Source organism: Bombus fervidus, chromosome 5 (genome assembly GCF_041682495.2).
Source record: "Bombus fervidus isolate BK054 chromosome 5, iyBomFerv1, whole genome shotgun sequence".
In the NCBI taxonomy this organism is placed as follows: Eukaryota; Metazoa; Arthropoda; class Insecta; order Hymenoptera; family Apidae; genus Bombus; species Bombus fervidus.
In genome coordinates this window covers 8,378,307-8,394,142 of record NC_091521.1, presented here as the reverse complement: position 1 = coordinate 8,394,142, position 15,836 = coordinate 8,378,307, and the positions used below count along the sequence as shown (strand labels likewise).

Sequence of the window (15,836 nt, the reverse complement as noted above, 5' to 3'; positions counted from 1 at the left end):
CAGAAATAAATATGTAATAGGAAATTTTGATAATTGTATGTTCTTCCTATTTTTCTTATTATTTATCAGAATGTGATATATGTAGTTAGAAAATCGCGTGTTTTCATTTCGCGTTTACACGAAATCGAGTTCGTATCATTTCTAACAAGGGTTACAATAATTACATTAGCCGCCGTACAATCATTTAAAATATAAAGTGACTCACGTTTGTATTCTTGTTTCGATCACGTTTAACGTTCACGAAACACGAAAATTATACTTTTACGAGCAAATTGTAGTTTACGTAAATTACCGTGCAAGATAATTGCATGCTTACACTTTTGTAAAAAAGGTACAAACGCTTGGAAATGATTAAATCATGGGAAATATAAATATTGCCTGTTTTTCATTTGCTTAATACAATATTGCGTAAAAGCTATTATAAAAGTAAGTTTCACAACGTACATTTTACGAAGAACAGCGAAAAATATCAATCTGACGTTCTTTTTTACGTTGTTAACGTTTGAATTTTCTTTTCCTCTTTTATATAAGGAAATAATTCCATTCGGTGATAACCGTGATAACTTTATGTAAGATTTATGTCGTACTCTATAGACGTTATTTAAAAATATATTCCTCTTAAAGCATGATATCTGGAAAGGAATTTGGATTTAATGTTTTGTCTTTATTTAATTAGTGATTGTATCAGAAAGCTCGATTAACAGTATCAAAGTTGTACATCGTTAATGGATTAGTCTCACGAGACCAATTTCACCTGTTTCTCAAGTTTCATTAATATGGCCTTTTTTTTAAATAGAAAGCATACTCAGCCAAAACAGTAACGAAACGTTTCATAAAATTCCGATTTTCTTCTGAAATTTACGAAGGTAGAGCATCTCAATATTTTCTATGACACAAAAAATATATAACTAGCATTTGAGGATAGAAGAAGATTAATAAAATGTAAAATGTATGAACCTATTATGAATAAGTTTATATAAGTATATGCTGTGATGGTTACGTTGATTTATACAAACTGCGTCGCTTATTACGATTAGTGTTTTACGAATGAATAAATGACATTGACATAATCATTTTTAGATTTATTTGTGAAATGTACATTACCGCTCAAAAGCCTCCGCTTTGTTCATTTTGATGAAATGTAATTTAATTAAAAAATGAAACTGTAATGATCTTATCTTTTGTTATATAAATATTATTAAGATAATTTTTTCAAAGTTTCAAGCGATTTTAACGATTCCGTGATCATTCTGTTACTCGAAAACTGTAACATCCTTCGACCATTCGAAATCTTCAACTAAAATACCTACAAAGAAGTACAACAAAATATCTAATTTCTAAAGAGAAGCAAAATTCCTTTTTGCATAAGAAAGAATCCTCTTCGATCTATAAAATCTAAAATGAAGGTAATGTCAATGTCATCGATGAGTCTCTGAAAACTTCATCCGATGAAGTCAATGCGTTTTACATAATATTTTAAAAGGAAACGTTATCGATTAGAAATCCGTGGACGCTCGTTCGCGAGGACAGCACCAAATGTAACTGAATTCGGAGAAAGAAGGCCCGCGTAACAGTAGGCCACCCCAAGGCAGTGTGTACATAGATAATAAAATCCTTGATTGTTTGGTACTTCTTCGAAACGAGCTATTTCCATCTGGTTCGTTGCTCGTAAAAAATATTTCTCTATCGTTGAAGATATGAAACCATAATATTCGCACGAGAGGCTCGTGTAACAATAACACCACATACAATTGGCCGCAAAAATGAATAATTAAAGCTTTTCGTCTTTAACTCGAGAACATTCATCGTGATGCAGTGATATTTTTCTTTTTTTAAATCGATGTCTTTCTATAATCTTACTTCCTGTCCTTTTATCGAACGATTCGATCGTTCGTTAAACTAGGAGATTTACATATCTGTATTTCCTTTTTAAAGAATACTTAATCGGTGATTTATATATCTATATATATATATATTGAAGCACTTATCGTAGCGATTATTATTGTAATACGCACAGTTACCTAAAGCTATCTAAATACGTTATTTTTCTACATGTTGCTTATTACGCATGTTTCTGCACAAGAATTTAACAAATATTCATACATATACATTATGTACATTCTTGACTGCGATCTAAAACTACACCAACGCATCCTCTATCACTATATACATGAAGCACACGGTACACGACTCATCTGTATTTAAACTGTCTACTACGTTATTCTCCAATTTGACCATAAGCATGGTGTGTAAATATAATTCGGTATTTAATCATGGAAGGCCTTCTTCTTCGCAATATTCACCTCCAAGCTACATCTTCTATCTCCTCCTCGTCTCCTTCCATCTTTATCCTTTCTTTTACGTCATGTGCAGGTCACCCTTCAATATTCTCGTGAAAGTCTTCTTAAACTGCTGGTTGGCCAAGGCGTAACAAAATGGGTTAATAGGACTGTTAGTGTAACACAAGAAGTATGAGAACATGAATAGATGTTCGTTCGTGCACGGTTTGTTCGAACAGAAACCCTCCACTAGCGCCAAAATATGGTACGGTGTCCAACAGGCGACAAACGCGCCCAGAATAAAAGATATCGTCCTAAACGCTTTTCTGGCTCTATTTTCTGTTCGAGACTTCTGTCGTCCTAATAAAGGATCCCTTCTTTGCGTCTTCGTCTTCAAACGTTTGCCAATTGTCTTCACGAAATCTTTCCTGGACCCACCTTCCTCGTTGCTTCTACAATCTTTCTTCTTCGATTGTTTCTTTGGATCCTGTTCGTTTCCTGTTGTACCAGAGATCGTTGGAACCATGCTACCGCTAGAAGATGAATTCTGAGGAGGATTGACCTTCGTATCTGGATCCGAAAACTGATTCATCGCGCTGTTAAAAGTTTCCACTGTAGGTGTGCTGACAATAGTCGTCACAGGCTGCTGCTTCGTGTCCTTCGCCTTTACTGTAACCTCTGTATGTACTTTGCTAACGGTTGGTGAGGTCTGAGAAGCAGCGTTCGATTTCTGAGTGATGAATACACGAGGAGGATGCGTCTGACTGGATGCATTGGACATTACCGGTTGAGCCAGACTTTGTTTATTCTGACCCAATTGTTGGTTGTTGACTTGTTGCGCCGTAGCTCTGATTAGAGCAGCTTGTAACAAACTTGTATTCGGCGCTGCAGACACGTTTCCTAAAATTGGAGATGACGGTGCACTCGATAGAGGATTCGCTAGGCTGTACGACAAAGAAGACGATGGACTTTCGTAAGAAGGACTTGGTAAAATTACTGAACTCTCGTCCATGTATCTCAAATCTCCGCCATCCAAGCCAGTCAAAATGTCGTAAGTACCAGTGCCGTGAGAAGACACAACGAGTGACTTAGGTCTGTCAGATAACGAAGTAGAAGGACTGTCAGAGACTTGTGGACTACTCTGAAATTGCGTAGGCGGTGGTATAATATTTTGTTGGCTGCTGCTAATAGACCGAGTAGGATGAGTAGGTGGTGATGTTTCAGCGGAGGTCAAGGGTTGCTGCTGATTGGGACCATCACCATTCCAGCGAGACTGTTCAGGTGTCAACGTCTGACTACTCGATTTGTCAGGATCTAGAACGTTGTCTGTATCTAAGAGACTCAATTCTTGGATCTTTGGCAATGTCTGAGCTTTCTGTGTCGTTGTACCTATGTCGCACGTCGAGTTTACCGAAAGAAACTTTTTCGACTGCATGTTCATGTCGATCTTCGCAGGTACGATTCCATTTAAGTGGCCATTAGTCGAGAAAACTGGAAGAGCGCCAGATTGAGCAACCAGTCCAGCTAGAGAGGATCGTTTTCTGATGCTACTGAGCTGTTGAGCCGGACCCATAGTGCTCTCCTCGTCGGAATCAAACGCTGGACTACTAGATCTTTCTGATTTTTCTGTCTCTGTGGGAACGGTGCTTCCATACACTTGCTTTTCAGTCGAATCGGTTGCACCAGTTCCAGAAGTCTTTGAGGAAGATTTCTGTCCTGAACCATCTCCACCTGTTCCTTCTTCAACCGATGCACTCAATTTTGGCTTATCCTGACTCAAAAGAGTGCTCTGTGTCTTCGATATTCCTATTCCTGCTGCACGACCTGCCATGCCAGACATTGCACCGGCACTTAGAGCAACCATGGATTGCATCTTTCGCTGTTTTGCCTCGCTCTTCTTCTGCATATCATAAGCTGTCTTGTATATGCCACCGTAAAGAATAAATAGAACTACGAGTGTCGTCCAATAATAACCAATGATAAGAGCAGTGTTAAAAACTGGATCTTTGAGAAATTGAACAGTGCACTGGCCAGGATCTAAGTCTCTATAGCCGATAAAATGTTCCCAACCAAAAATACTGATAAAGAAGAGCAAGGCTGGAATAATCCAAGTAATGGTAACCATCCAGATTACGCGATTTTTCGTGCGCCAACTGCGATATCGTGCCGCTATTTTCACTGAACAAAATCGATCAATCGTAATCAGTAATACTGTGTACTGGGATACCAGGCATACCGTGTAATCTACGGACAGCCATAAATCGCAAAGCAAGGGTCCAAGATTCCAATATCCCATCAGAACGTAGACCGTGTAGAATGGCATGGAGACGGTGCCTGTTTAACAATTGTGTCACGATTAGATCAATTCAACATAGAAGGTATCACATTGCATGTAAATTATTCTAATAAAATTCTATGATTGCAAGCTTGGTATGTACTGAAATCCTAAGGCGAAATACAAATATTTTAAAGTGTTATTTCTAAAATGGCAAGGAGGAAATAGAGGAAATCGAAAGAAATAACCCACTACGTAATTTCACTGAAGTATAACGTGTAATGAAATGTAATAAAATACTAATAATTTTAATTTAGTAATAATTTAACTATCTAATGATTCATAAACAATTTTCGTTTACTCTACATATATAAGTCCAGAATATTTGTATCAATATAATCAACGCTTCTAATAAATAAAGTGTAATTATATTTTGTTACCTTTTCAAAGCAATATCATTTACAAAAATAAGGATAATTTACCTATAGTTGTAGGACAAAAAAATATAAAAAGCAGGAAAACTTACCAATAAGCATATCAGTGGCTGCTAATGAGGCAATGAAGTAGTTGCTCGGTTGTCTGATGGTCCTATCTACGATAAATGCCAGAAGGACGAGAATGTTACCGCCGACAGTTAACAGTATGCATAATGCGAGGGAGAAAGCAATCAGTATCGTCTGCCAGAGTTCGAAGGGCGGTAGAACAGGCGCAAAAGGTTCCGCTGTTTAATATATAGAATGTCTTTTCAGTAAAAAAGCGCTTCTCATTTCTGTTCAATTATAAATAAAAAAAAGTATTAATATTGGGTTCCTGCATGCTGTTATATTTTAATCTTGTCACTATTTTATTCATTAAGTTGGAATCATCATTAATTAATTTTTTACCAAAATTGATTTTGAAATAACATGTATATATATATATATATATATATATATATATATATATATATATATATAAAGTGTAAACACCAAACATAGTAGAGAATATTATTGTTTTTGAGTTAAAAAATTTCACGACTTATAACTAACATATTTAAGTAATATGCTAATAGTAGTTAGTGTGTAATATGCTATAACGAATAATAGATATATAATACACTCTAATATATTATAATATATTAATTAAATAATTAAATATATATCATTAGAATTGTTTCTTAAAATTATTCATGACGACGTCTTAATGATAAAAAGCAATTTCGAGTAAATTTAACTCACTAAATATGAGTAATGGCATCGAGAAAAATTTAATTGTGTGTTACCAGTTGATAAGGTTGTTGCATTTCCTGTTATCGTTCCGTTGGTAATATTTGACGGAAACCAGTCTGACAGAAGTTCTACATATTCCCCGCTGCTCCAGCGCGGATCATCCGGGTCAGGCCAGCTTCCATTTAGCTGCGAGCATTCCGTCAAAATGTGATTGTACATGCGACAAAGACGTTCCCGTTGCCTCTCCCGTTTCCTAAAAATTGTATTACAAATATTAGAGTATTTGTATTTAGACAAAACACCGAAGGAAAACACGTTAAGAATATTTTCATCAGAAATTTTTATTTTTGAAACACAAAGTTATACTAATTGCTATTTCCTATTTCAAAAACTACATTTATTGTTATTTGATTTTAAACTTATTCACTGTTGTACAACAAAGTAGTATTTTAGCTTGAAGAATTTAATTTTGGGGTAGATCAGAGTAAGTTGAGGCAGAAATTATTTAGACATTGGATGCGCATAGTTATTTTAGAACTTGCTGAAAATTTTAGTATGATAGACTTTATATGTTGGAACATGCGCATTAGCGGAAGTTATTTAATTGCTTCAATTTCCTCTTGTTGATTCTTCGAGTCTTCTGGAGACGTTATATGAAACTTTATACTCTGAATTAGTTTGACTTCATATCGCGTCGTTTGAAGATAAGCTGACTTCGTTTCCTTAATTCTTTACATAGGTAGTATATACTTTACTTATCTATATAGCTTTGTTAATCAGAATATAACGATGATGATATCATACAAAGACAATTATTATATAAAATGCGCTATATACTAAGATTTCATCATTTATACTGTACTGAATCTTTTCAAATTTTCGCTTCTGATACACAATTACTTCTATTAATATTCGGACACTTTTTAAAATAGAATAACCTTTTTAAAGCTGAACCAAACGTCTTCATTTTCTTTATAATTTTTTTATTGTTTTTATTGTTTCTTTTTTTTTTTTTTTTTTTTGAGAAGTTAGAAGAATTAGTTTGCTAGATGACATATAAAAAAAAATTTGGGGAAAGTTGCAATTGGTCAAAATCGCGAAGAAAAAAGTAAAAGTAAAAGTTTTCTACAATCTTTTTTTATCTAGGCCTATAATGACAATTTAAACAACACATTTTGAGAATTTACGCCAGTTACATATATACGTACTGCTATGAGCGACAAACGGTCATAAATGGTGAAAATCGTGAAAACTGTGAATAAATGTAAAGACCATTTTACGATCTTCATCCTTCGACGCCTGTCGTTTCTGTATCAATCGATTTCTATGAAATTTTCAGCATATACACAACTGACATAAACCTTTAAAATATGTTATTTGAATTTCTATTGCAAGCGTAGATATAAAACAGACTCAGTCCCTTCACCTGATTTATCAATCACACAGTAAAAACGTTAAAAAATGTAATTAATATTAGAACTATCGACAACAGTATGGAACTTGTATTAAAGAAATTAAGCTGAAAAGTATAGGAAAGAAATACGCGGCGCAAGAGACAGGACAAACTTTCATCCCCATATTTGACAAAAAGATCATTCAAACTTAAAAATGTATAGTCGCGAGTTCATGAAATTTCTACGAGAAATTGTTAAGATTATTTGATCAATTTTGATCGATCTGGTAAATTCTGGCGTTAGCAGCAGCCGTTAATAACATATACAAAATCGATCATCTCAAAGTTTACTTCCTTATCTTGAAGAAAATTATTATCCCAAAACTATTATTCTGTGTTCATTTTCAAACAGAATATTAACAATATCTGTTCTAGATATAAGTTTGTGATTCAGTAATGTATTGGCAAAATCGTAGTGTGTCACGATCTGCTACAAAAGGCATTAGGAGGTATCATCGAATCGTAAGGGCGTTACTTCTTTAGTAATGTTCGTTAGCATCGAAGAAAATGTGACAGCGATATTTCCTGATTTTAGCTAGTGACATGCACATGCCTCTTGCTCTCTATGAAACATTGCTGCAGTGGCAACACGAGAAGCAAGTCAAAGGCTGAATACACCGGGCACACAATGAGCTTGAAATAAGCATGAATGGAACCACATCCATTCCTCTCTCGCAGGTCCCTGTCGCCGCTAGGCAAGAAACGATGGGCTGCGCCTTAAAGAGGGTGACTCGTTTTTAAATAATTTAGCCAGTCTATCATAACTGTTCCGGGTTAAACATACCTCTGCCTCTTACATTTTCTAGCTTCACGTTTATGAAAGATCTGATTAACGTCGTCCATTCATGAGTTACAAAATACACACTGCCTTTTCATACAGTTTTGTATAGGTTTTTTTAATAAAATTAAAACCATCCAAAACTAAAATTAAAATGTGGGCTAAGTGATATACTTGTAATTTAGAATTCACTGTAAATGGCTTATATACACACTGCCTGCAGTAAATTTCAATTATTTTACATTTACTGGCAAACTGGAAAATTCCTACTTTGCTTATTCTTATAGCTGGTAGTATATTTGTAATACCATAATTATTTCTATTTCTACTACTTGTTACTAGCATCGATGTTGTAGTTTAAAAAAAAAAGATGTTTTATAAGTTTGTAAATATTCAGTTAATTGCTATTTTTATATTTCTTATTATTGTTTTGCATCCTGTAGTTCCTGGGATATACTACACACTTTTCGATAAAAAAACCTTCTATCATATACAACTTTTTATTTTAATTACCTTCTTTAAGAAGTGCAGCAATGTATACGAAGAAAGAAATACTAAAATACCAAAACATTTTAACTTCATGTGATTGTAAATATGAGTATAATGCGGTATTTAAATTTCATGAAAATGGTAATGAGGTATATGAGCCATAAACTCGCACTTCATAGAAGTGGGTAATTTTTTGTAAAACTGAAAGGGATGCGTTGCTTAAAAAACAGGTATGAAGAAATTTTACGTGAAATTTTCTTATTCCTACATCTATTGAATTTTAATAAATTCTACATCAATTTTATGAATATTAAACTTTTGTTCTATTATAATTAGAATTCTTTTTAAACAGATAATATATAATTTTACATAGAAATTCCTTTTAAAAATGCATATTCAGTGAAACGGTCTAGTGTATATAATATTTTTGAAATAAGAAAACCATAGATTAAGAGTAATATACTTAAGCAAATACGTTTCAAAGAATTCTTTTTACTGCTCTAACTTTCGCCAGAAACGATTCTGATAATAGTCCTTAATTATCGTTCTTCCCTTAAATGATTAAGATAGTTTTTTCAAATTTCAGTTTCAAATTAAATAGTTTATTTTACCTAAAAAGTGGCTTATCGTATTTTGCTAGTCAACAATCCCAATTCATACCAGATCTTATCAACGTTCTACTTCGTTGCATTCAATATAATAATTAATTTAATGATTAATTAAATTTTTGGAAGTGTAAATATATTGATAGAAGCAAGGCTTCAAATTTTACGCTTCCTTCCAGCCAGAAGTTAATCGAAGGGTTTACAGGAATACAATTAACTCGAACGTCTTCGATTTCGAATCAGATTTGCAAATCAATAAGATCGTTCTAAGATTATTAGAACAAGTTTCTGCGAACGCAGACAATGAAGCCACGCGAATAAAAGATGAGAGAGATGAGATCCATTGTTTCAATGTTCTCGAGGGTAAATACTTGTCCTCGTTATAGCAGGCTTTCTCTTCAAGTTGCACCACCGTGAAATGATTCGTAAATACTTGTCCTCGTTATAGCGGCATTTCTTTTTTACAGCTCTGGAAAGTGAAATGATTCGTAAAGAGGAGCCAACTACCTGTAATTAACTATAACTTTGAGCGAACATCATACCGACAAAGAAGAAATCTTCGTATCAGTACAGTACATGTATCAGGGCCTAAACATTTTAGATCAATACCCAATGCCCGTGCCACATTAATTGTTATTTCATCACAAACATGTCTCAAAATTCATATTACAAACATAACTCGTAAGATTAAAAACTAATATTAATATTTTAATACTAGATATTCAAAAATATCAAACTACACGAGGGAAGAATATTTATAGACAAGAAATCAAATGGGAAAGTATATTAATAGAAAAGAGTAACATAACAGTCTGATTCAGGATATCGAACGCTTTTTCCGTTAAAAAATTTTGCCGTGATTAATACTCCTCCAAAATATAAGTTATCCAATTTATCCAGTAATATTACACTACCTTTTTATATATTTTATATTTCGATAGTTAAAATACAACGACAATTTGGCAAAATTCCAGAATAAAATTGTAGGTATACATATAAGCAGAATCTGATAACAGAAATTTATTCATCAATCTAATACTTCCTATTTGTCGTTAACTTAAAATATAAGCTTTCTAGTGAATATATGTTTCTTTTTTTTTAATGATACAATGAAAGTTAATCAAGAAAATTAGTTCACGATTTAAAATGACGAAGGTTAAAGATATTGTAACTATAAAGACACAAGAGAGAGTATTTAAACGAGTTCGAAGAGGGAGCACGAGAGTATTGGTAAGAGCCGAATGTCGAGGAGGGTGGCTCGGGGTAAGAGGGCGTTTGCAGGATACTTTAGAAGAGGAAAGGGTGCTCGATGGGTTGCCGCAACTCGTGCATCGAAACAAGGGTAAAGTATCCGTTTTGTCTAATGAGTTGTAATGCCCGCTCATCAAGGTCATTCAACCGTGAGTCGAACAGCCAGAGACACCCTTGTCAGGGAGCACTCGCAACTTTTCAATTCTCTTTATTTCGATATATTCTTCGCAACGCTTCTATTCGCTAATTATTCACAACGCTAACTATTTGAAAAATCATCCAATAATCGCAATAGAAAAATTTCAACAAAACGAAAAATTATTATCTTCCTGACGAAGACTTGAAATTTTATTCAAGAGCGTCCCGTGTTTCGTAAAGATACCTTACGCGATACAATGCTCATTACTTAGTAGTTAGCTAGTTCATTACTGGTAAACAATCATCAAATTAATTGCTTAAGAGAAAACTATCCGTTAAACTCTTGTCGCATTAGACAATTGTTTTCTCATTCTTTATTAATTACAGGCAATTCGCAATTAAGATGTCGTGAAATTGCACAGGTGACCTAGATTGTAGGTCTGAGAAAAAATTTTCAAGTACACTTAGTTAAAGTCTGCAGTAGTCTTGGTTTCCGAAAGCGTCTGTAACGAAAACGCAAATGTGTTCCATAAAGGTAGGTAAAGATAAATAGGTTTCCAAGAACTCCGTTGTGGGTAAGAGATTTTAAAAAAACTTCATGTGGGATATTAGAATAGTAAAAAACCATTATTATTCGTGATAATAATTATATTCTTCTTATAAATTCTATCGTCCATCATTTAAAAAAATTTTTTTGAATGATATATTATGGTATGTCTTACTATTTCTGCTTCTATTGTAAATAATACCACACCTGTTTAGTAAATTTGATTTAGGATGACTGTATTATACAGTATCCCCATTTATATTAAGAACGTAGTAAGTGACTCGAGGTATAATGTACTCGGTGTATTTTAAAATTCCCATTTTTTCGGGACTAACGAGAAAACAAATGTTAAAATATTTACAGATACGTATATGGTGGTCCATTATCTCGTACATAACATCTAATGCCCAGCAACATTCATACAATGGCAGAACACGTATAAAAGCACCATTATGCTTTATCGTAGGCCATACATTAAAAATCTTGTACTCTTGCTTCTTCTGTGTTCTTCTTCTTCCCCTGTACGGTGTCCATTTGAGCTAAGGATGATAAATTTACTCTCGTAAAAATGACACTATTCTACTACTTCATGTACATTCTTTTCTATTTTGGTGCAAATTCTTCCCTTTCCTTCTCATTTCTATAATTTATGAAACTTCTTCTACGTGTTTTTTTGTCATAATAGCTATTTTTTCGTAAGTGACTTCTAAAATAGTGGTTGAAATATTCAAATTTGTATTGGCACTGAATTTTTCAATAATTTTGTACTTTATACTTGTCAATATTGAATTTCTTTTTGGTGAGTAAGAATGACGAATGGCGAGTGTTTAAATGAATTTGGCGAATGTTTCCGTTTCTGAAATTATTTATTCCAGTATTTTGTGATTTAGATCAGTTAAGTATTTGTTGCATTTTATATTTTGATCCATTAACTATTCCATTTATCATTTTCTACCACTCTTTTAAATTGCATTACTCTTGCGCAAGAAAACGCGTGTTTTCACGCGATGTCAACTTACTTCGTACGAGTATACGTACTGCAGTCTTAAGGACTTTCAGAGACAGAGTCAACTGTCTTTTGGCTACATCGCACATTTAAAGGTAAGACTTGTCAAAAAGCACTTCTCCGTGATTATTTCTATCAATTATGGAATTCTCTTAAATGTTTCCGTAAAATGTGCAAAATATTTGAGTTTTTCATATATTTTCATTATCTTAAACATTCATAGTAATATGTACGAATTATAAGTTATATGAAGTTTCTTCTGAAATTATTCGTTGTGTAAATACTTTTTAAACTGACTATAGGTATTTTCTTCGAGGGCAGTTCAATAGTTCAACTGAATGACAGAGTATACATTTCTGCGTTGAGGGATTTACGCAAGAGTCTCTTTACCGAATGAACGATACTCAGGTGGCGGATATTCAGTTCCTCTTGAATACCTTCGGATGAAAGGAGAATTCAACGAGAGGAAGCTTGAGAGAAGCTAAATAGAGAGTAGGATGTGAGAAATGACTTTGAGCATATGAAAAATCTTTTTTTGATTAAAGAAGCGTGTGCACACCGAATGTTCTCGGTTATAAGTACGCTGATGCCTTTCGTTAAAATATTTTAATTAACTTGATTCGTTTTTGTCAAAAGTGCTTTAACCTGAATCATTTCATTCGTTCATGAATTCCATATATTCTGTTAGATATTATTTAATTTGCAAAGGTTTAGTTTAATGATATTCACGGACGGTGAAATAATCTACATAGTAGTTGCTTTTGGACATGAGAATGAGTTTACGAAATTAACACGATTATAACTTTTTAGAAACAATAATTTTCCATTGTTCCATTTAACTAAACTTTTCAGTAATAATTAAAGTATTCAATTAAATGTTAAAATAAATACTTATATCGAGATTTTTTAACTTTTGTAAGAATGATACTTCTTATAGTAACTTAAATGTACAATATATCTATGTATATAGATACGCTATTATATTTTAACATCTTTATATACTTTATAACATCTTTTTTTTATTCTTAAACTTCGTTGCATACATTTGTTTCGAGGAACATCTCCCCATTCCTCATTGTATATTCATTTTTTGTTTATTTCATACTCTCTAACGAACACTTAGAACGCTCTTAGAACACTTAGAAAGCTCTAATTATTTATAAACAATAATTCTATTATCAAACTCATTTCCTTTCACGACATAAACAAGCATCAAATTTTCACTTTCATATCATAAAACCTTATTCTACAAACCAGATAACTCTCATCTCAGTTATCTGCCATTCGATTCACTTATAGAAAGCAGCTTTTCATCCCTTTAAAGCGAAGCATCTCGTGTGGAATGAATGCACAACCTATCGAAATTTCAAGAACTTATAACGCGATCCACCATATTTAAAAGAGAGTTCTAGTTAAATTTCATTCATTTCAAGTACCTCGCTTCTTCATACCTGTTCCTTGACCTTTTCCTCTTCGAGAACTCTGCAAAATATAATTCGCATACATTTCCATTTAATTGAATTAAAAAGAAAAAAAAGAAAAAAAGAAGAGAGAAATGTCTGAAGGTGAATGAAGTTCATCGAAAGTTTTATTTATGTAAACAGGCGGCCCAAATACATGGACAGTAATCGACGCTGCTTTGCCCGTATGTTAGATCTACCCTTGTATATATGTGTGCCAAGAGGACGGTGAAGGGTAGCTGCTACGTAAGCCCTGTTAAGCAGAGGATCATCGCCGTGGAATGGCATGATCATACGGATAGACAGAGAGGAAAGGATGAGCGAGCAAGGCGAACCAATACGAAGATGGGGTGAGCGGGAAAGAGTTGAAACGAACGAGGAGGAAAAAAAAATTGCGGGAAAGGGAGGGCAGCCAGAGGAATTTCAAACGTCGAGAGGAACTGCAACAAGTACCAAAGCAGACAGGCATCGTTCCAACATTATGTGAATGCTACTCGCAGTTTCGATTCGTCCTGCAATGAACCAAAACAACGGTTGCCATCGGCATTGTATCGAGTCGCAATGGATGACACGCCTTACAGCGATCAAAATGAAGCGGCATTGTCAGAATTTGTTGATTCCGCCCTGAGAGCTCGTGGAACACTTTCGCATGGTTTGACAGGTTTTGATATTCCTCCAGTCACGATCATACGTTGTTCAACTAAATAAACTTTAAAAACTGAACATATATTCTTAATTTGTTTCTTATTATCATAATATGAGAATTATATGGCTCATGATGCATTATGTGTACATACGAAAAATATGTGGATATTAATCAATGTGATCCATTCTTCCGTCTCGACCAACAAACCATGAAAGAGAACAAAGCCGCGTAAGAGGATCTCTTGTGCATACTACTGAGTTAACATCTATACATAGTATATAAAGCATCTCGAAAAGGAACTGATCAGAAATTGATAATACCGTGATTACTTGTGATTTTAATTCTGAAATAGTTGGTGACTAATTAAACTCTTCGTTCATTGTTTTAATTTGATTCGAGAATGATTCTTACATTACTCGATGTTAATCGTAAAATGAATCGTGGTGATCAACGCTTAGTTAATTGAAAATCGAATGACAATGAGTAATTTCGTATTAAACGCATTTAATTTAAGAGGAGGAAGTAATAATCCGAAAAACTAATGGTAGAAGAAACAATGGGATATATGTGAAAAAGTCAGAAATTAATTGAGATTAAATTTTTATGATTTAATACATCTTGTTTTTAATATACTCGTATCACGTTGAAGAAATTAACCCTCTAAAAATTATAATCACTATTACGATACTAAGATATTTTCCATCGTTTTAATTAGATTACTTCTTCATTTCTACATAACTTTTTAAAGATGATTTGAAAATAATTTTACGATATCTATATTCTTCAGTATCTTCAACGTTAATTGTTGCTACTCACCAGTGGTACTGAAAAACTAGAACAAACTAGGATTACTAGAAGAGATGACGGCCTACACGAGTATTATTTGCATGAAACCGAGCTTAAACTGTAGGGGTTGATGAATACGAACGAATCCCAGAATATTAGCAGATGGTTCGCTATTGTTATAAAAAATGTTTTAAAATTTTTATATCCTCCGTACATTAGGAGGGAACAAAGGCTACGAACAGTACGATAATCGTAGCTCAAATGTTCCGAATTGTTAATCAGAAACATTACATACGTTCGACATTTTTAAAATTTCTACTTTTATAGATGCAGTTCAATATAAAATTGATTTTATATTGTTAAAATATAACTAACAATTGTTAGGATTTTTTAACCTTTTACTTAGCCAATAAAAGACTAAAATATAAAGAATTTTCAAAAAACTTCTTTTTCAATAAAAGATCGAGGTCACTTGCATTTTCACATCTACAGGAATGAAATGATGTAAGCTAAAAATTTATGAGATTTATAGGATTCGAGACGTTCTCAATGTCGAAGGTTCAATTTACGGTCTCCTCAAGTGGTTATGGAAAATCGATTGTTGTCGGAAAATCGAGGTGTGCATCGTGCTGTTAAGCCATAAAAAATCTAGTAATATCTCGGACAAGGTATAAGATAACGCTCGATAGAAATTGATCCTCTTTTAACTATATTTTTTCTATTTAGGCAAGATACAATTCGTTAAATCTTAAATTGAAATCTGCAAAAAGTATCACATTTATGTTCGATTAAAGTGTCAATTATTTATTATTCTTTAACTTAAAAAGACTTAAAACTTTTTCGTATATGTACATTTATTAACTAGTAAGGATTTACTTATCTATTAAACAATCAGCTCCATTATATTGTGACACA

General features: G+C 33.4%; 1 protein-coding gene across 1 annotated transcript in view; it reads right to left on the bottom strand.

Annotated features, from left to right (window-relative positions):
* Positions 1-343: 343 nt before the first annotated feature.
* The window catches only part of Machr-b (muscarinic acetylcholine receptor), a 53,548-nt gene continuing 38,055 nt past the window's right edge, over positions 344-15,836 (bottom strand). The window contains exons 3-5 of the mRNA XM_072003241.1: positions 5,816-6,015; positions 5,081-5,275; positions 344-4,613 (exon numbers count right to left, since the gene is read on the bottom strand). Coding sequence (XP_071859342.1) covers positions 2,359-4,613; positions 5,081-5,275; positions 5,816-6,015 — 2,650 coding nt within the window. The 3' untranslated portion in view covers positions 344-2,358. The remainder of the gene's footprint in view (positions 4,614-5,080; positions 5,276-5,815; positions 6,016-15,836) is intronic.